Source organism: Rana temporaria, chromosome 1 (genome assembly GCF_905171775.1).
Source record: "Rana temporaria chromosome 1, aRanTem1.1, whole genome shotgun sequence".
NCBI lineage: Eukaryota > Metazoa > Chordata > Amphibia > Anura > Ranidae > Rana > Rana temporaria.
Window position 1 is genome coordinate 362,706,121 of NC_053489.1, and position 21,352 is coordinate 362,727,472.

The following is a 21,352-nucleotide window of genomic DNA, read 5'->3' on the forward strand; positions in this document are numbered from 1 at the left end:
GGAAATTGTATGAGTTAATCATTTTGTTTTAGAAGGCTCATCCATGTATATGGATGCATTTTTTAACCATTTCTGAAAACATACCATTTAGATCTTTATGATTTGTGAAAATCTGATTGCTGCTATTTGTCTTGATGGGCCTGGTTCTTTCATCACTCAAATTTTTAGTTAATATCACATTACTTCCCTTTAGTTGTGGCCTTATTCACACTACGAAACATGTGGTAACTGCCATGTGTTTTCATGTGCTGTACTGCATTTTGAAAGGGTCCAATTTAGTCGTCTGGATGGAGTCTTACAAGTCAACCCATCCAGCATGTTAGATTTTTTTCAAAACCTACTACAACACAGATAATATGTGAGAATGTTCTGTGGTTAAAAGCCTATCTTTGTGCATTACAAATGACCGGTATGAAGGAGTATAGTGCATTTTTACATTCCGATAGATACTTGGGTATAATCGCTTATAAATGAGTTATGTAGATCAAAGTATATTTTTTATTCCAAAGCACAACAATTTTAATAGTGCGTAAAATTACACTCATATTCCTAATCATCCTACCATAAGTCATTGTCGCTTCCTGGAATCAGTAGCCTGTATATTGATACTCCTCGTCGTACAGTACAGGGTGTTGTATTCAGCTATCATCAGATGAGTGGACAGAAGAATCTGGTCTGTAATGTTGCTTTGAGCACTGGATCCTGCGTGAGTGCTAACTTTGGCGCATGGTAAGTTAGCCAGGGGGTGCTCTACAGGGCCATTGGTCATTGCTCTACTTGAGGTGAAACCAGGATGGGGGTCTAGTTACATAATAGGTGAGGTTGAAAAAAAAACACAAGTCCATCAAGTCCAACTTATGTGTGTGATTATATGTCAGTATTACATTGTATTTTTCCCTGTATGTTGTGCTCGTTCAGGTGCTTATCTAAAAGTTTTAAAACTATCGATGCCCCCCGCTGAGAGCACCGCCTGTGGAAGGGAATTCCACATCCTTGCCACTCTTGCAGTAAAGAATCCTCTACATAGTTTAAGGTTAAACCTCTTTTCTTATAATTTTAATGAGTGGCCATGTGTCTTGTTAAACTCCCTTCCGCGAAAAAGATTTATCCCTATTATTTGTAAATTTAAATGATATCCCCTCTCAAGTGTCTCTTCTCAAGAGAGAATATGTTCAGTTTTTGCAACCTTTCCTCATAACGAATATCCTCCAGACCCTTTATTAGCTTTGTTGCCCTTCTTTGTTCTCTCTCCATTTCCAGTACATCCTTCCTGAGGACTGGTGCCCAGTACTGGACAGCATACTCTACGTGCGGCCGGACCAGAGTCTTGTAGAGCGGGAAAATTATCGTTTTATCTCTGGAGTTGATCCTCTCTTTAATGCATGCCAATATTCTGTTTTCTTTGTTGGCAGCAGCTTGGTATTGCATGCCATTGCTGAGCCTATTATCTACTAGGACCCTTTCCATCCTAGATTCCCCCAGAGGTTCCCCAACCCCCCCCCCCAGTGTATATATTGCATTTATATTTTTGCCACCCAGGTGCATTATTTTAAAAATTTCCACATTAAACCTCATTTGCCATATAGTTGCCCACCCCATTCATTTGTTCAGATCTTTTTGCAAGGTTTCTACATTATGCAGAGAAGTTATTGCCCTGCTTAGCTTGATATTGTCCGCAAATACAGAGATGAACAAATTAAATAAGATTGGTCCCAGCACAGAACCCTGGGGGACCCCACTACCCATCCCTGACCATTCTGAGTACTCCCCATTTATCACCTCCTTCTGAACTCGTCCTTGTAGCCATTTTCCCAATGCGTGTACTCGCCCTATGGTCCATGGCAACGGACCTTTTTTTGTACAGTAAACTATTTATGGGGAACTGTGTCAAATGCTTTTGCAAAATCCAGATATACCATGTCTACGGGCCTTCCTTTATCTAGATCAGGGCTCAAAATTTCAAGCCCTGAGCTTCTAGCCAGGCCTCAAGTGTTACTCGCCACCAGTTGCCTCACCTAACCCATACACTGCCCCGCCCCTAATTCCCCCCCTAAAAACGCCCTTGTAGATTATCTCTTGGAATGACACTGTTAAATGTTTTATGCCAAATCAAGTTACACAATTAAATATTACCAACAACAACTTTAACAAAATGGGACAGGGCACTGGGGCAGACCAGAGGGACAGGGCACTGGGGCAGACCAGAGGGACAGGGCACTGGGGCAGACCAGAGGGACAGGGCACTGGGGCAAACCAGAGGGACAGGGCACTGGGGCAAACCAGAGGGACAGGGCACTGGGGCAAACCAGAGGGACATGGCACTGGGGCAAACCAGAGGGACATGGACTTTTTTACTTCTGCAAATATTGCTCTCCCTCTTCTTATGTACAAGACTCCCTCCTGCTCCTCTGCCTTCTCTCTAGAACCAGGTCTTTTCCCCCCATTCTCTTGCTGTCTCCTCTGCAACCCCCATCCATCCTCCTTTTTCTCTCCCTCTCCTATTCTACCCACTCTCATAATCAGGAGCCCCTGTGTGCGGCTCCACACTTGCATGTCCCCACTTCCCCCTTCCATTGTCGGGCAGTGAGGAGAGGAGCTGCAGCACAGCTGGAGGGAGTACAATCCAGCACCGAGATTCACACACCTGCATAGCCATTGACACCACAGCACAGCGCACACTGACACCGCACAGCATACTGCCGCCCTCTTGTCAGGGCAACTCTTGGTGAACGCTGTGCTGCACTGCCTACCTGGGACACCCAGAGTGGTGATAATCGCAGTCCTCCAGCTCACTTGTTCCTTCCTGCTCTCTGCTCTCCAGCTACATTGGTCAGGTTGGGAAGCCAGGCTCAGAGAGGTCATACTATCAGGTCCCATGGCTTAACGAGAGTTGTAAGGAGAGCACCTGTGTACTGCTCTGCATGTGTGCGGCTCATCCGACTACTTTTCCTGGGCGCGCACCTTTCCTCTTCGGCCACCAATCGCAGCATGGCTCTAAGTGTAGGCACAGATTGGACTGTTGGTCATGCAGAACTGTTATCACTCGCCCCCAGCTTAAATCCACTCGCCAAATGCTAGCAGGCGAGTGGAAATTTTGAGGGCTGATCTAGATGGCAGCTTACCTCCTCCTAGAAGGTTAATAGATTGGTTTAGCAAGAGCGATTCTTCGTGGATCCATGCTGATTACTGCTAATGATATCGTTCTCATTACTAAAATCCTGTTTATAGTCCCTTATCCCCTCCAAGCTATTGATTGCTACTATTGATATTAGGCTAACTGGTCTGTAATTCCCAAGGATGTATTTTGGGCCCCTTTTAAATATTGGTGCCACATTGGCTTTTCGCCAATCAGCTGGTACCATTCCAGTCAGTAGACTGTCAGTGAATCTTAAGAACAATGGGCCAGATTCACCAAAGAGATACGACGGCGTATCTCCTGATACGCCGGCGTATCTCCTGATACGCCGTCGTATCTGTTTCTATCTATGCGACTGATTCATAGAATCAGTTACGCATAGATATCCATAAGATCCGACAGGTGTAATTGTTTTACACTGTCGGATCTTAGGATGCAATACCGCGGCCGCCGCTGGGTGGAGTTTGCGTCGTATTCCAGCGTCGGGTATGCAAATTAGCAGTTACGGCGCACCACAACGGATTTTCGCGTTCGCTACGTCGTCCGTAGTAAAGTTTCCCGTCGCAATTTTAGTCGTTATTTGACCTGCCCTAACTTTACACAGCAATCGTATTGCTGTATAAAGTATGGCCGTCGTTCCCGCGTCAAAATTTAAAATTTAACGTTGTTTGAGTAACACGTCCGGGAATACGGAAGTACGCTACGCGTGTCGCCGTTCGAAAAAATGACGTCACGGTGCACAAAGCACGACGGGAATTGCGAAACTGAGCATGCGAAGTACGTCCGGCGCGGGAGCGCGCCTAATTTAAATGGCACACTCCCATTTGAATTGGCCCGCCTTGCGCCGGATGCCGCCGGCGTAGTTTTCATCACAAGTGCTTTGTGAATCGGGCACTTGCGATGAAAACTTGCGGAGGTGTAACGTATCTACGATACGTTATGCCGCCGCACTTCTACCTGAATCTGGCCCAATGGTCTGAGCAATTACTTGACTGAGTTCCCCAAGTACACTCGGATGCAAGCCATCTGGTCTCTGTGATTCATCAATGTTAAGTTTGCCAAGTCTAGTTTGAATTCTGTCCTCAGTTAGCCATGAGGGTGCTTCCTGTGATGTTTCATGAGGAATAAACCCTGCAATTTTGGTTACTGAAGCCCCCAGATTCCCTTATGAAGACTGAGGAGAAGAATAAATTCAATATCTTTGCCATCTCCCCATCCTTCCTTATTCTTTATGGGGCCACTATGGATAGTCCTCCATTTTTTATTGTTTACATACTAAAAGAATATCTTGGGATTTATTTATTTTTGCTCTCCACCGCTATGTGTTTTTTGTGTTCTATCGTAGCCACCCTAATTGCACCCTTACATTTCTTGTTGCATCTTTATAAAATCTGAATGCTGATGATGATCCCTCAAACTTGTATTTTATGAAGGCTGCCTCCTTTGCTTTTTATATGCATTTTTACACTGGAGTTAAGCCATCTAGGACTTTTGTTTCGCTCTTTTGAATTTGTTACCCAATGGGATGCATTGGCTAATGCCCTTATTTAACTAGTTACCGACCGCCCACAGTCGTTATACGTCGGCACTTTAAAGATGGATATCTCGGTAACGTCAGCAGCTGCTGCCACAACCGAGATATTCATCTCTTCAGTGGGCGGTCCTGTCAACGATAACGGCGGTCTCCGCGGCGGATTCGCCGCGAGATCGCCGTTATCGGTGGCGGGAGAGGGGGCCCCCCTCCCACCGCTCTCCCACGCCCTTCGCCGCTTACCGTAGCCGTCGGTAGCGGCGGAGACGATCGGGTGCGCTCGGCTGTTGACTGGGGATGTGAGTGAGGGAAAAATGTCCTTCACCCGTCCCCATAGCTCTGCTGGGCGGAAGTGAGGTCAAAACGTCAGTCCCGCCCAGCGTCTTAAAGAAACATTTTTATTTTTTTTGCATTTAAGCCTAAATATGAGATGTGAGGTCTTTTTGACCCCAGAGCTCATATTTAAGAGGACCTGTCATGCTTTTTTCTATTACAAGGGATGTTTGCATTCCTTGTAATAGGAATAAGTGATATATATTTTTTTTTTTATTTCAGTGTAAAATAATTGTAAAATAAATAAAAATAAATACGAAAACAAATTTTTTTTTAAAGTGCCCCGTCCCGAAGAGCAGCTGCTGCCACAACCGAGGTATCCATCTCTTCTGTGGGCGGGCGTGTAAACGATAACGGCGGTCTCCGCGGCGGATTCGCCGCGAGATCGCCATTATTGGTAGCGGCGGAGATCGGATGCTGCTGGCTAGTGTGTGAGGACTCGAGTGAGGGCAAGATGGCCCCCACCCATCCTCATAGCTTTGCTGGGCGGAAGTGACGTCAAAACGTCAGTCCCGCCCAGCGTCTTAAAGAGACAATTTTTTTGTTGTCATTTTTTTAAATGACAAATTTTCCATTTTTTTTTTTTTTTTTTTTTTTTTTTTTTTGCATTCAAGTCTAAATATGAGATCTGAGGTCTTTTTGACCCCAGATCTCATATTTAAGAGGACCTGTCATGCTTTTTTCTATTCCAAGGGATGTTTACATTCCTTGTAATAGGAATAAAAGTGATACATTTTTTTTTTAGTGTAAAAAAGTATAAAATCAATAAAAATAAATAAGAAAACAAAAAAAAAATTTTTTAAAGCGCCCCGTCCCAACGAGCTCGCGCGCAGAAGCGAACGCCTACGCGAGTAGCGCCCGCATATGAAAACGGTGTTCAAACCACACAAGTGAGGTATCGCCGCGATCGTTAGAGCGAGAGCAATAATTATAGCCCTAGACCTACTTTGTAGCTCAAAAAATGCAACCTATAGAATTTTTTAAACGTCACCTATCGAGATTTTTAAGGGTAAAAGTTTGACGCCATGCCACGAGCGGCTGCAATTTTAAAGCGTGACATGTTGGGTATCATTTTACTCGGCGTAACATTATCTTTCACAATATATAAAAAAATTGGGCCAAATTTATTGTTGTCTTATTTTTTCATTCAAAAAAGTGAATTTTTTCCAAAAAAAGTGTGCTTGTAAGACCGCTGCGCAAATACGGTGTGACAAAAAGTATTGCGATGACCGTCATTTTATTCTCTAGGGTGTTAGAAAAAAAATATATATAATGTTTGGGGGTTTTAAGCAATTTTCTAGCAAAAAAAACTGTTTTAGTCTTGTAAACACCGAATCTGAAAAACAGGCTCGGGGCTTAAGTGGTTAACCTCCCTCAGGTTACATGGCCAATACTCCCAGTATTATTTTCCCCTTCGCTTTATCCCCCTGGAGCTCTACCCAAAAGGATTCCACTTCCTCCCTAGCTCCCTTAGTGATGTAATCTCTCACATTTACTTGTACATTATTCTTGCTATATAGGCATACCCCTGCGATAAAGGGTATACCCTTGAATGGTTGCCAGCCAATCATGAACCAGCTCTCTGAAATTCCCACAAAATCCCAATCCTCCTAGTTCACATACTTCTGCTAGCATGAACTACATCTGCAAGGGTAAGTGCAATGTGGAATCTCTTAACATCTCTGCCAAGAGTGGTAGCAATTCTAAGCTAAAGAGGGAGTATGGAATGCAGTGGCGGCCCGTCCATGTAGGGCACATGGCCACCGCCGCCCCCCTAATTCCATACGCCTGACCCCTAATCTACATACAGGAGGGCGCCAGTCGAATTAATTTTATTGTTTTTTTGTTTTTAAAGCGCATGATTGGAGCCTGAGGCTCTAATTGGCTTAAAAGAAAGGGTGGGCTGAGGGCGCAGAGCACTGCGCCCATCGCCGCTGTCTGTCTCCTGTAGGGGTGGTGTTAGTTTGCCCAAATACTGAGCACCAGCTTCCACTGATGGCATGTGACTTTTTCATCAGGTTGTCACAGTTTAGAACCAGAAGCGCTGGTAAAATTTCAAGTTTGCTGCCATTTTTGCTTCGGGTTGAAGAGCTGTTAGACGCTACTGTGTCTGCAGAGCCTTCCTTTGGTGTGCTTTACTGCACCTTTTGTGGCATCAGATGTTTTACTGTGTTTGCGTGGCCTTGCCTTTGGTCTGTTAGCTGAGCTGACACATGCTGCTTTTCCGTCTTCTGGGTGCGCCATCCACATGGCAACAACAGCTTCCAGTCTCTGAGTTCTTGACAGATTTTGTTTGCTTACCTGGGTTCCGAGTAGCCAACAGTGCCTGGCACAGAAGGCTTTCTCTCTCTCTCCACAGCAGCAGCTGTTGTGAATACCCCTCTGCGGACACCTTTTGCACCACACATGGCAGATTGCAAGGGAAACTCGCTGGTTCAGACTGAGCACATGGTTGTATGGGGTGTGATAATCTAACTTTATAGGGCCCTAGTACTCTCTCTTGGTTTGGATAGTTTCCATCAATTTGACACTCCTGCTTTCCTGTGGGGTTTCTGCTGGCCTCTTTTCATATTTATCTAGAAAGGAATTTTCTGCCACATTGGCTGCATTTCAGGTCTTACTGAGGCCATAGACAGCAGTGGCCACAAGCAAGCACCTTTTTAGTCACATGGGTTTTCATACAGAGATGATCCAAGCAAGTGTGTGTGTGTGTGTGTGTGTGTGTATATGTATATATATATATATATATATATATATATATATATATATATATATATATATATATATATATAATGTGTGTGTATGTGTGTGTATGTGTGTGTGTGTATATATATATATATATATATATATATATATATATATATTTTGTGTGTGTGTATATGTATATATATATATATATTTTTTTTTTATTTATATATAATTATAGTGTCACTCAATTTTTGGGGTAAGATTTAACAGATAAATTCATGGGAGAGCTGACAGCGCAGTACTGTAGAAGGTCACTAGACAGAAAACTCTGCTATAATGTGCTAATATTCTGTGCATACCTGCACATTATGGCTAACATTTCCTGGGGCCCAATTGACAAAACTTTTTGTGGAGGTTTAATTCAACTTTAAGAACACCCTTTTTGATGCTGCACACTCCTGTTTAGAGCAGCCAGACTTTGCTCACCTTTAAGGTGTCCTGCATGGGAATGTAGGCTATACAAAACATAAGTAAATAAACACACCAAACCAGAAACCATTCAAAATGGTGGTGAAATTGGCCGCGGCACCTTTATTGGTATATTATAATATAAACATTTTAGCCCTAATCCACGTGACAATCCCGCCTAAATTCACATGTTTCCCGCTTACATTACCTGTACCTGATATCTACCTTCCTAAAGAGATACTAACCTAAAAAAATGTTTTTATTTTTTTTTATTAGCCACAATCCCATGCTGTGGGCACTATACTAATGCCCCCTTTTTCATGGGGTCCTTACAATGACCCAAACCTGCTATGACCTTTGAAGTTCACTCAGTCTGTGTTCAGCAGATTAAGGGTGCAATCTCAGGCTAATGGAGACTGCCAGTGTAGCTGTCTGCCTGTACCGCCACTAGATTGGTGGGAGTTTCCTGGGATTTCCGACATCAAGCCTCTGTTGCCCAGCTTTTCAGGACCACCACCTGGTTTTTAGTTTATACCTACTCAAAGTTCTACCGGGTGGACATCCAGGCTTCTTGGGATGCAGCTGTCAGGTCTTACAACAGCACTCTAGTGGGTCAATTAACCCTCATTATTGTTGGTCCTGTTGTTCAGTTCGGTTTGCCTTGTTGCTCACTCTTATTTATTGCTTGAGGATGTCCCAGGACACAGGCCACCCTCCCCTCTGTTTTTGTGTTACTCTGCAATGCTTGCTAAAAAAAACTGAGGTCTCCTGAGTAGTGGAAGGGTTAATGGTAGCATGTCCAATAAAGCTTTGCCAGTATACAATCACCCTAAAGTGGTTGTAAACCCCCACCCGGAAGTTGCACCTACAGGTAAGCCTAGATTAAGGCTTACCTGTAGGTGTTTGCAATATCTCCTAAACCTTCACGATTTGCCAAAAGGTGTACACCGTTGTCTACGGTGTATGCGCGCCGTAGACAACGGCGCAGTAAAAACCCCATTCATAAAAACGGCAATGCCGTATTTGACGGCTCTCGCTTCGATTCTATGGTAAGAAATGCATAATGAGCTAGTATGCTAGGCATACTAGCTCATTATGGTATTGTCTTGCAGGTGTTGTTTTTTTTTGTTTTTTTTTTTTTTTTAAGGGTTTACAACTGCTTGAAGGTAGCAGGCTATAACCCAGGATCTATAAATATCCAGCATGTGTAATCTATTGTACTCCAAGATATGGAATTTACAGGCAAGTTGGAATTCCTCTTTTTTGACTTACCAGGGGAGGTCCCTTCCCTCTGTTCTTATGATCTCTCCATTGCTTTCTGCAAAACTTGAGACTAGCTGGTAATAGGAGGGAGATACAAAGTAGAATGCACTTTTTTTTTTTTTTTTTTGTGTCCCGTCACCTAAAAGGAAGCATTCTGTAAGCTATGGTTTAAGACGAAGATCCTTTGCCCTGTACTGTACTCCATTTTACTGGTCAGTCTAAACCCCATTTTTCTCTCCAAGTGGCAGTTGCCCTATATTAAGGTCTGTGTTAGATTTCCCAACACCATTGGGAGATGGAAAAACTGACTGCACATCATGAGTGTGCTCTGACACTTCTCCTTAGCCAAGAGAATAAGGGAACTGTACCTACACACATAGTCTATAGCCAGCAAAATCTGTGCTTTATTCAGAGACAGGTACTTCTCTACAGAAGTAAACCGAGGCAAAAGAATAGTGAAGTTGTGTATAAACATAACGCTTGCTATCCACAAATCAGTTTTTGTGGATCACTCAATCCAGTCAGTTCAATCATTGGCATGTCTGAAATGATCTTTGATGCAAACAAATAGGAAATTCACCTGCATCAATTACATTTGAAAGTTTTTGAGAAAAAGCAGTGGGACTGTAGGGCACACATATTCCCCCAAAAAAACCTTACTCCAGGTATAATCAAATATACTGACCCAGGTTTGGCTAATAATGGTCGCGGCATTTTTTATTGGTTTTAACACATGAAATTAAAACCATATAAACTTTTTATTCAACATCAAACATCATACTTTAATGAAACCAACCAACTGTGTAACTGCTTAGTTTTCAGAACTCAAGCAGCATTACCTCATTATATCATGAAATAACACGCCCCACAAGCCGGGCTTGAGTATCATGCCTGGCCCAACACCGCAGCCTGCTCAATTGCATACTGTAATCCCAGGTTTAAAATATCGTAACCCATATCTGAGAGGTGGACACCATCCTGCCTGTATAACCCAGGAAAACCACCTTCTACATCCACATGTCTGTATGACAGCCCGCTAAGTTTGGGCATGAACTTTTCCATGGCCCTATTTATGCGCTTCCTCATCTTCTCCATAGCCTTCCTCTGACAAGAGGAAAGCCAGGAGAGGTGAGGGATAGTTTCAGAAAATGCTAGGATTGTACCTGGAGAAGTGAGAGCAAAGCGATGTAGATCCCTCTGTATTAGAAAAAGCAAATCCAATGTCCTCACATTTCCCAAATCATTCCCCCCAACGTGTAATACTAAAACATCTGGCCTAGGCCAACATTGACATAACCTACATAAAATGGAAATAAAGTTGGTGCCAGTGCAGGCCCCGCACTCCCTTCCAATATAACTGAAAGGTTTCCGGACGAAGAGACAAGTTGGTAGAATACCTACGCAGGGCCGCTCTTTTATGCGCCCAATAAATAAATGAGTGTCCCAAATCCAAACCGTACGAGACCGATCTGAGGAATTTAAATAAACAGGTTAGGGCGAACATATAATTTAAAGCAATTGGATTTCCACTTCCCCATGTCTTTAATAGCCGACTCACACCCCCCCCCCCCCCATCCAGGCCGCCTCTGATGCTGCGCCTATTCTGAACTTATGAAGCACAAAATCAAACTGATACTTGGTAAGGGGCCCCCCATTCTGATGAACCAAGAATAAACCATGAACCGGGGGCCTGACCCCTAAAAAAAAAAAATGAGTCACCGCTTCCACAGGACAAACAGACTTGTCGTCCCGTGCCGCTAACTGAACCCCAATGCCCTTCCCTAAGGCGTCAGTCTTAGAACGCCTTATCCACAAGTGTACTCCCGTAGGACCCACTGTCACATGCTCAAAATTAATCCCTGAACCACCCAATTTAGACCTGGGAGGCAGCTCCGAGATGCGCAAAACCCCATGAAAGGCGAGAACGAACACCGTTCTAAACAATAACGATTCGAACCCCGAACAATACACGGACGACGTCACCCCACAAAGCTTACCCAAAAGTTCGAGTGAGATCGGTCTCCTATCATCTGGTACAAAATTTACCCTCCTATACCCCTTTAAAGCCTGTTTCACCGAAAAATAAGCCGTGCACGGAGTTTACCCCTGTAAACGGCACAAAAACGAAATTCCCGCCAAAGTTTTTGAAATATGGCTGTAAGAAAAACGCTGCTGCATAAAGGATGCCACAAAGGCCAATAATGACCCCTTGGATGGGCGGCCATCACAAACTCCCAACGCCCCTGCAAAGGACAGCCAACTATTCCAGGAGGCTGCATAACACATCCATGTCTTGGGTGCAACCGAACCCTGTATAGCTTTTGACACTATGTCCAAATCACATCCCACAGAAACTCCGGGCAACGAATCCCTTCCATGTCTACCCCTGGAAGCAGCTGGCGAAAACGGTCCATCTGAAACCGAGAACGCATCGGCAAGTTTATTTTGGACGCCCGGTGTATATTTGGCTTTCAACCAGACATTAAATTGTAAACACAAAAAAACAACTTGCCGAAGCAACTTAACTACCAGCAGCGACTTGGACGAGAGGCAATTGATTGCAAAGAGAACCCCTTTGTTGTCCGTTTCAACCAGGATCCTCCTATTCGCAAAATGAGCACCCCACAGTTCCATGGCCACCAAAATCGCAAACCGCTCCAGTAGAACAATGTTCCTAGTGACTTCCTGAGCCACCCACGATTCTGGCCACAGCACCAGTGCGTCCCCCAGATCCAGGGCTGGACTGGGACAAAAATTTGGCCCTGGACTTCATCCAGACTGGCCCACTTTGACAGGTCTCTCCCACAGCGGCTGGACAACTCCTGCACACCCCCCCCCCCCCCCAGGCCACCCAAGCCCCCTCTCCCCCTTCACTAACCGTTTTACTTTATTAGAGTAGAGCGGCTGGTACTGGTACTCTTATAGGCAGTACCAGTGGGGAAGCTAGACATTTATTTCTCCTGGGGCAAAGAATCAGTTTGGTGCCCCCCCTCATGGGACAAGATTAGGCAGAAGTGAGAAACTCCCGGGCCGTCACTCAAGCCGGCCCACTGAGCCATCGGCCCACCGGGAAACTCCCTGTAGTCCCAATGGCCAGTCCATCCCTACCCAGATCGCAGCAAAGCCTTTTGACCCAGCTGCATCCACGAATAGTTTGAAGTCTGAAGCAAAAATTAACTCATTCTGAAAAAAGGATCTCCCATTGTATACATCCAGGAATCGTGCCCAGACCAACATATCCGCCTTAAGTGAACTGGTCAACCTGATGTGGGCGAATGGCGACTTCACGCTTGCTATCGCTAAATAAAGCCGACGTGAAAAAATACGACCAACTGGCACGATCCTGCATGCAAACGTCAAGACACCCAAAAGGGATTGCATATCCTTAAGCAACACCTTTCTTTTTAACAGAAATGACCTCAATAAGGACTTCAGTTTCACCAATTTTGCCTCAGGCAACCGCAATTCCATCCGACAGGCGTCAATGTGAATGCCTAAGAATTCCAAAAGACGTCGCGGGGAGACACGACTTTTCTTCTGCCAAGGGGGACACCAAACTGACTAGACATACTCTGAAAGGCCTGCAATAGCTCATTACAAAGCAAAGAACCTTGAGGTCCCATGAACAAAAAATGATCCAGGTAGTGTATTATCTTATCACAACTCGACTGAGAACAAATCGCCCAATGCAAAAAAGAGGAAAAGGCTTCAAAATTGGAGCAAGACACGGAACACCCCATGGGGAGACACCTGTCAAAGAAATGGGCCTCATCAAAATAAAACCCCAACAAATGAAATACCTTGGGAGCTATGGGGAACAGCCGAAAAGCCGATTTTAATATCGGCCTTAGCCAGCAACGCACCAGGCCCACACTGCCGAATCTCGACAATCACCTCCTCGAATATCGCATATGAGACCGAGCAGAGCGTATCATTGATCGCATTGTTAAGAGAATCACCTTTAGGGAAAGACAAACGATGGATGATTCGATACGCATTCTGCTCCTTCTTGGGCACCACCCCTAAAGGTGATATACGGAAATTAGCAAAAGGAGGGTGCTCAAAAGGACCAGCAATGCGCCACTCTGTGATTTCTTTCATAAGCTTTTCCCTGACAATGTGTGGAAACTGATCGACTGATTTTAAATTACCCACTACCGTACACCCACCCCGGTGAATGAAGGGAGGGGAAAACCACATTTAAATCCATTAATGAGAAATTGTGCTGTCGCCTGGTCTGGATAGCTGTCCAGCCACGGGCGCATGCTTTCCAGCCTCACTGGCGTGCAGGCTCTTTGGAAAAATATCCCTTGGACTCTGACTAGACCCAGCATTTGCTGGCTTTTTTTAAACACTTGGCTGCAGGGTGAGCTCCCGCACAATAGGAACATTCGTGCCTATATTTACAAGCCACATTCCAGCGGCACTGGCTGTCATTAAAGGCAAAACAGCTGCCCCTCCTGTATGCTGCGCCAGAACGGGTTACCGCAGCCGGCTTAGGAACGACTGACCTCTGTGGGGCAAGCAAATTTAGCTACAGCCCAACATCCTTCATACCCCAGCGCAACGAGGGGTGGCAATTTCTGCCGAAAGGACTCGTCATAGTAGAACCAGCCAAGCCCACCAAAACTATTGTACGACTCCAAATTGTGGTCCACATGCTGAAACAAACCTCCGCTGTGCTCCGGATACTTGTCCGACATGACGCCAGCAAAGATGCAAAACGCTTGCACCAGTTATTGAATGACCTAGGTATAGGCCTACGCCCGTTATCCTCCTGCTTGTCATTTTTGTCTAACTTAACCATGAAATCTTTCTGCGAGGGCAACAGGGATAGGATGTCAATAAAATCCCCCTGACAATTTTTTTAGATGGATTGTAAGAAAATCCTGAGGATTGATCTGAGGATCAGGTGAATGAAGTTCTAAACACCATTATCACAATTCACAGATTTAACCTGGAACATTTTGGACCAATATTCCCTGTGCAGTCTTCCTGTACTAGTTGCTTCTCCTACCCACTGTACGAAATTCAAAATCTTAACCATAACATACAAGTCCATCCACAACATCGCCCCCAGCTACATCACCAACCTCATCAGCGGACATCCTCCTCTCTGTTCCTCCCGAGACCTCTTGCTATCTTGTGATCTCCTCCTATCCCATGCTCACCTCCAGAGCCTCTCCCATCCTCTGGAACTCCCTGCTCCAGTATGTCCAGTCATCCCCAGCAGTTATTTGTACCACCTCCCCTTCCCTTTAGATTGTAAGCTCCATGAGCAGGGCCCTTCTATTCCTTCTGTATTGAACTGTATTGTAAAGCGCAGCGTAAACTGTTGGCGCTATAAAAAACTTGTATAACAATAATACTAGTTGTTAGGCCACATAAGTATAGTGATTTATCTCACTAGGACTTTGCGTTTTAAATGTGTGAAATAAAGCAGTAGGGATAACTCAGTGCATATCCAGTCAAATTGTTTTTTCTTAGTTTTGGATAGAATGGGGAATGACTTGGAATCCCTCTGACTTTTTACTGCTACTGGGCTCAGCGAAAGAGATTTACCCTAATGTCCTTCATGAACCCATGCTGTCTGTTTCTTGAAATATATTTTCCCATTAAGAACTCATCTATTATGTGGTCTTTTAATAAACTCTCCAGTATCTTCCAGACCTAAGAAGTTACTGTATTTATTGGCGTATAACACTCTCTTTTTTACCCTGAAAATAGAGGGTAAACTGTGCCTGCGTGTTATACGCAGGGGGCTGTGGGATTATTTTTTCCTGAAAATTCCCTCTTAAAGTTAGGGTGCGTGTTATACGCCTGTGCGTGTTATACGCCGATAACTACGGTATATGAACAGGTCTATAGTTATTTAAGACTTTGATCCCATTTTTAAATATGGGCACCACATTGGCCCTGCACCAATCCAGTGGTACCATTCCAGTCCTTAAAGCGGAGCTCCACAGGCAAGGTCCTTAAGTGGTTAAGAACGATCAAACAGTGGAACTGCCGCTATGATCGTTCTTACGGTGCACAGAATAGCCGGCTCTAAAAGATACCTGGATGATGCCTGTAGCTGCAGGCATCATTCAGATATCCCCACTGAAAGTAAAGGATGTCATGTGACGTACCTTGGGCAGGAAGTGGTTAATAGCCCATGTGACGGATGAAGCCAAGATTCAGCAGTACAGATTAAATCACGTGCCGGAAAATGTAACACTCCCATTGATTGTGCTCTCAACCAAACTGTCAACCCATCCAATGGCTGATGTCATAGCTGATCACATGTGCAGAATCATGGCAGTTGTAGATTAAACAGAGGCAAAGATGGCAGCTTCCTTGGCTGAAAGCAATAGAGGGGTTACTTACACTTTTAATGGCAGTTTTCTGGTGTTGGGTTCCTTTAGCATACCTGCACCTAATTCCACCAAACATTTCCATCCTTTTCAGTTATATTACTCACAGACAACAACTTTGGGTAGTTATCAGGAAGCTGAGAGCAATATAAGGTACTTTTTTGAATTAAGAATAAAATAAATCAACTTTTGGACTGAATAGCAGCTGTGGATCCATCCACTGTCATGAGCTCTCAATCAACAAGGTGAATCTGATGGGGATCTAGTCTGTCAGTTTCCTATCAGGGTTTGCTGTTCACACTACAAAACGCCTTTGCACCTGTCAGTGTGTAGGATGCAGTGGCTGGGGAGGAAGTGTATTGTGAAAGGCGTGTCCAGTATAAACACTCGAACCTCGGTGCCAGGCTCCCACAGATTCATGTACTTCTGACAGGTACATGTATCAGGCATAGGCACCAACAATTTTGGTGTACTGATATCTACGACGCCCTTTATGAATATTCCCTATTGTGTCAAGCAAATTCAGTATGTCAACGCCAATGGCCTATTCAGTTAAATTATATAAATTTATCTCAAAACCAAGGATGTGTTTTACTATTAACTGTGTTAATGTTTGTACCTAGGAAATTGTGAATTTCAACTGCCGCAAGCTGGTAGCATCAATGCCACTCTTTGCCAATGCTGATCCCTGCTTCGTTACTGCAATGCTGACCAAACTAAAATTTGAGGTGTTCCAGCCTACGGATTATATAGTTCGGGAGGGAACCATCGGCAAGAAGATGTACTTTATCCAGCATGGTGTGGTGAGCGTACTTACCAAGGGCAACAAGGAGGTGAAACTCTCAGATGGCTCTTACTTTGGAGGTTAGTTTACAGTATTTTTTAACCACAGTAGTGCTATGGTGTCCGATATGTTGGTAAGAAAATGCAGTAAAACCCCCATGACGGCACCAGGAAAGGAATTTATTATTTGTGTTTTCCCTAAAACTACTGCCTTTGGCTTGAAAGGTAACTATATGTTAATGACATCATCATAAGTCGGTTTAAGTATTATATTAAGGGGATAAATATCTAATAGTCTTAAGAGATTATGAGAACAGAAGGTATGGAAAATTAAGGTGGTATAGTGGTAAGCAGTATATTCAAACACACATGTGGCCTGTCCAGGCATCCAATAGTAGTACACTGCCAGCTGTCATTTAACTTTTTGTCAAGGATGACAGCTAGCATAAAACTGTACATTTATTACACAATCTTATTTTTCACACCTATGGGCACTTTAATATTCAGTGTTGAATCACATTAGTAGCTCATTCACATAATGCAAATTTTAACTTTTTCATTTTAGGTCTAATGTACCTTAAGGGTTTTCATTATACTACTCTGAAATTCATTCTCTATGCTCAGCAGTGAGCAAACCGCTTACAAATGTAATCTCTTAAATCCTGCTTTACAACTGGAAGTATGTGTGTGTGTGTATATATATGTGTGTGTGTATATATATATATAAACACACAACATAGTCATAGTTCTTCTTTCATCACTGCATTGTAATTTACACAAACCTGGTATGTTAAGATTATAACTCCAACCACAACTTATTGCGATCAGTAGGCTTAAAGAATACTTTAGTCTCTAATCTGTCATTATGCCTATAAACATTGACATCTAAAACAGATTAGGGGGAATTTAAAATCTGAGTAATGTTACATTGACCCATAAAGAGACTTATATTTTACATCTAGGTTTGAAATGTGGTTTTAACCACTTGAGACCCGCTCTATTGACAAAAGACGTCAACAGCGCGGCTCTCAGGTGCCAACTGGACGTCTTTGGACGTCATTTGAAAGCATTACCCGCGCGCGCCACTGGGGGACACGCAGCGGGTAAACACTGTCCCGGTGCATAGCTGAGGACCCGATGCGTGTACCTGGCGGCCGCGATGTCCGCCTGGTACACGCGATCGTCGGTAAGACAGCAGGGACGTGGAGCTCGGTGTGTAAACACAGAGCTCCACGTGCTGTCAGAGGAGAGGAGACCGATCTGTGTCTCTTGTACATAGAGACACAGCATCGGTCACCTCCCCCAGTCACCCCCCTCCCCCCACACAGTTAGAACACACCTAGGATACACATTTAACGCCTTCCTCACCCCCTAGTGTTAACCCCTTCACTGCCAGTCACATTTATACAGTAATTAGTGCATTTTTATAGCACTGATCGCAGTATAAATGTGAATGGCGCAAAATTTGTGTCAAAAGTGTCCGATACGTCCGTCGCAATATCGCAGTCCCAATAAAAATTGCTAAATAGTTTTTTTAAAAAAAAAATTGGGATATTTATTATAGCAACAAGTAAAAAATATATATATATATATTTTTTTTAAATTACCTATTTTTGGTAAAAAAAATCGCAATAAGCGTTTATCGGTTGGTTTGCGCAAAATTTATAGCGTTTACAAAATAGGGGATAGTTTTATTGCATTTTTTTTTTTTTACTACTATTGGCAGCGATCAGCGATTTTTTTTTTTTTTTTTCGTGACTGCGACATTATGGCGGACACTTCGGACAATTTTGACACATTTTTGGAATCATTGTCATTTTCACAGCAAAAATTGCATTTAAATTGCATTGTTTATTGTGAAAATGACAGTTGCAGTTTGTGAGTTAACCACAGGGGGCGCTGTAGGAGTTGGGGTTCACCTAGTGCATGGGTGCTCAACCTGTGGCTCTCCAGCTGTTGCAGAACTTCAAGTCCCATCATGCCTCTGCCTTTGGGAGTCATGCTTGTAACAGTCAGTAGCTTGCAATGCCTCATGGGAATTGTAGTTCTGAAACAGCTGGAGAGCCACAGGTTGAGCACCCATGACCTAGTGTGTGTTTACAACTGTAAGGGGGTGTGGCTGTAGGACTGATGTCATCGATCGAGTCTCCCTATAAAAGGGAGTGATGGGAAGAGAAAAGTATGGAGAAGGAAAGAAACTGCTCATGATCCAAAGCATCCCACCTCATCAGTGAAGCATGGTGGTGGTAGTGTCATGGCATGGGCACTAATTCTCTTTTATTTATTGATGTGACTGCTGACAAAAGCAGCAGGATGAATTCTGAATTGTTTCGGGCAATATTATTATCGGCTCATATTCAGCCAAATGCTTCAGAACTCATTGGACGGCACTTCACAGTGCAGATGGACAATGACCCGAAGCATACTGCGAAAGCAACCAAAGAGTTTTTTAAACCACTTAAGGACCGCCTCCTGCACATATACGTCAGCAGAATGGCATGGCTGGGCACCTGTATGGACAGGTACGTCCTTGTTTATGTACCCAGCCGTGGGTCCGAAGCTCCGGGACCCGCGGACCCGATCACCGCTGGGGTCCCGCGATCGGTCCCCGGAGCTGAACAACGGGGAAAGCCGCGTGTAAACACGGCTTCCCCGTTCTTCACTGTGGCGGCTGCATCGATCGTGTCATCCCTTTTATAGGGAGACACAATCGATGACGTCACTCCTACAGCCACACCCCCCTACAGTTGTAAACACACACTAGGTGAAACATAACTCCTTCAGCGCCCCCTGTGGTTAACTCCCAAACTGCAACTGTCATTTCCACAGTAAACAATGCATTTTTTGCTGTGAAAATGACAATGGTCCCAAAATTGTAGTTAAAAAAAAAAAAATGCAATAAAACTATCCCCTATTTTGTAAACGCTATAAATTTTGCGCAAACCAACCGATAAACGCTTATTGCGATTTTTTTTTTTTTTACCAAAAATATGTAGAAGAATACGTATCGGCCTAAATTGAGGACATTTTTTTTATTTTTTTTATATATTTTTGGGGGATAGTTATTATAGCAAAAAGTTAAAAATATTGAATTTTTTTCAAAATTGTCGCTCTATTTTTGTTTATAGCGCAAAAAATAAAAACCACAGAGGTGATCAAATACCACCAAAAGAAAGCTCTATTTGTGGGAAAAAAAGGACACAAATTTTGTTAGGGAGCCATGTCGCATGGCCGCGCAATTGTCGGCTAAATCGACGCAGTGCCGAATCGCAAAAAGGGGCAAGGTCCTTTAGCTGCATTTTGGTCCGGGTCTTAAGTGGTTAAGGGAAAGAAATTGAATGTTATGCAATGGTCAAGTCAATCACCTGACCTAAATCCGATTTTAGCATGCATTTCACTTGCTGAAAACAAAACTGAAGGGAAAATGCCCCAAGAACAAGCAGGCACTTAAGACAGTTGCAGTAGAGGCCTGGCAAGAGCATCATCAGGGATGAAACCCAGCGTCTGGTGATGTCTCTGCGTTCCTGACTTTAGGCTGTAATTGATTGCAAAGGATTTGCAACCAAGTATTAAAAAGTGAAAGTTTGATTTTACGATTGTTAATCTGTCCCATAAGTAGTGGGATGCACATATACAAACTGTTGTAATTCCTACACCGTTCACCTGATTTGGATGTAAATACCCTAAAATTAAAGCTGTAGTTAAAGCACATCTTGTTTGTTTAATTTCAAATCCATTGTGGTGGTGTATAGAGCCAAAAAGATTACAATTGTGTCGATGTCCCAATATTTATGGACCTGACTGTACCTCACTCAGTTATTCTAAGTAGTATGGGCCCCTACTTCTGCTGGATCTTGCATAGTAACTTTAGAAAATATTACTATAATAGAGATGGAGGGAGGGCATAGTTACATAGTAAATAAACAGGGAAAATACTGCGCTAAGAACAAAAAAGTTTTGAAAAATAAAAAATAGAATTTTTAGAAAAAAGCTGCACACCTAAAAAACATGTGATACTCATGCAAAAAACAAAAAACAAAGGAGGTGGTAGGTAGCACTAAGAAACACACTACTTGAATAAAAGTGTAGATGTGAATATAAGTTAAACACAAAGGGGGTAATCCACAAAGATCCGGCGTAACTTAATTTTTCCCATTTAAGTTACACTGCCTTAAAATTTCTACCTAAGTGCCCGATCCACAAAGCACTTACCTAGAAATTTTTGGCTGTGTAACTTAAATTCCGCCGGCACAAGGCGTTCCTCTTTTCATGGGGGCGATTCCCATTTAAATTAGGCGCACTCCCGCGCCGGCCGTACTGCGCATGCTCGTGACGTCATTTTCCCGACGTGCATAGCGCGAAATTACGTTACGCCGAGCTTTGTGGATTGCGACGGGTCAATAAAGTTGCGTCGGGGAAAAAAAAAAGATACGGCGCAAAAAAAAAAATTCAAAACAAAAAAAAAATCGCGTCGCTGGACAGAAGGGTCTGCTTTTACATGGTGTAAACAGTTTACACTTTGCAAACGCAAAATTAGGGCTGCTTTTACAAACTAAAACTTACGGAGAAAAAACGAAGCTGAAAAGCTTTGTGGATCTCCGTAAGTGCTAATTTGCATACCCGAGGCGGCATTTCGACACGAAATGCCCCCAGCGGCGGATGCGGTACTGCATCCTAAGATCCGGCAGTGTAAGTCCCTTACACATGCCGGATCTTCTGCCTAACTATGGAAAACTGATTCTGTGGATCAGTTCCATAGTTAGAAACAGGGATACGACGGCGTAACAGCAGTTA

General features: G+C 43.6%; 1 protein-coding gene across 1 annotated transcript in view; it reads left to right on the forward strand.

The window, feature by feature from the left end:
• HCN2 (hyperpolarization activated cyclic nucleotide gated potassium and sodium channel 2) overlaps window positions 1-21,352 on the forward strand; it is a 112,575-nt gene that overhangs the window by 73,300 nt on the left and 17,923 nt on the right. Inside the window, exon 6 of the mRNA XM_040322072.1 lies at window positions 16,399-16,639. Coding sequence (XP_040178006.1) covers window positions 16,399-16,639 — 241 coding nt within the window. The remainder of the gene's footprint in view (window positions 1-16,398; window positions 16,640-21,352) is intronic.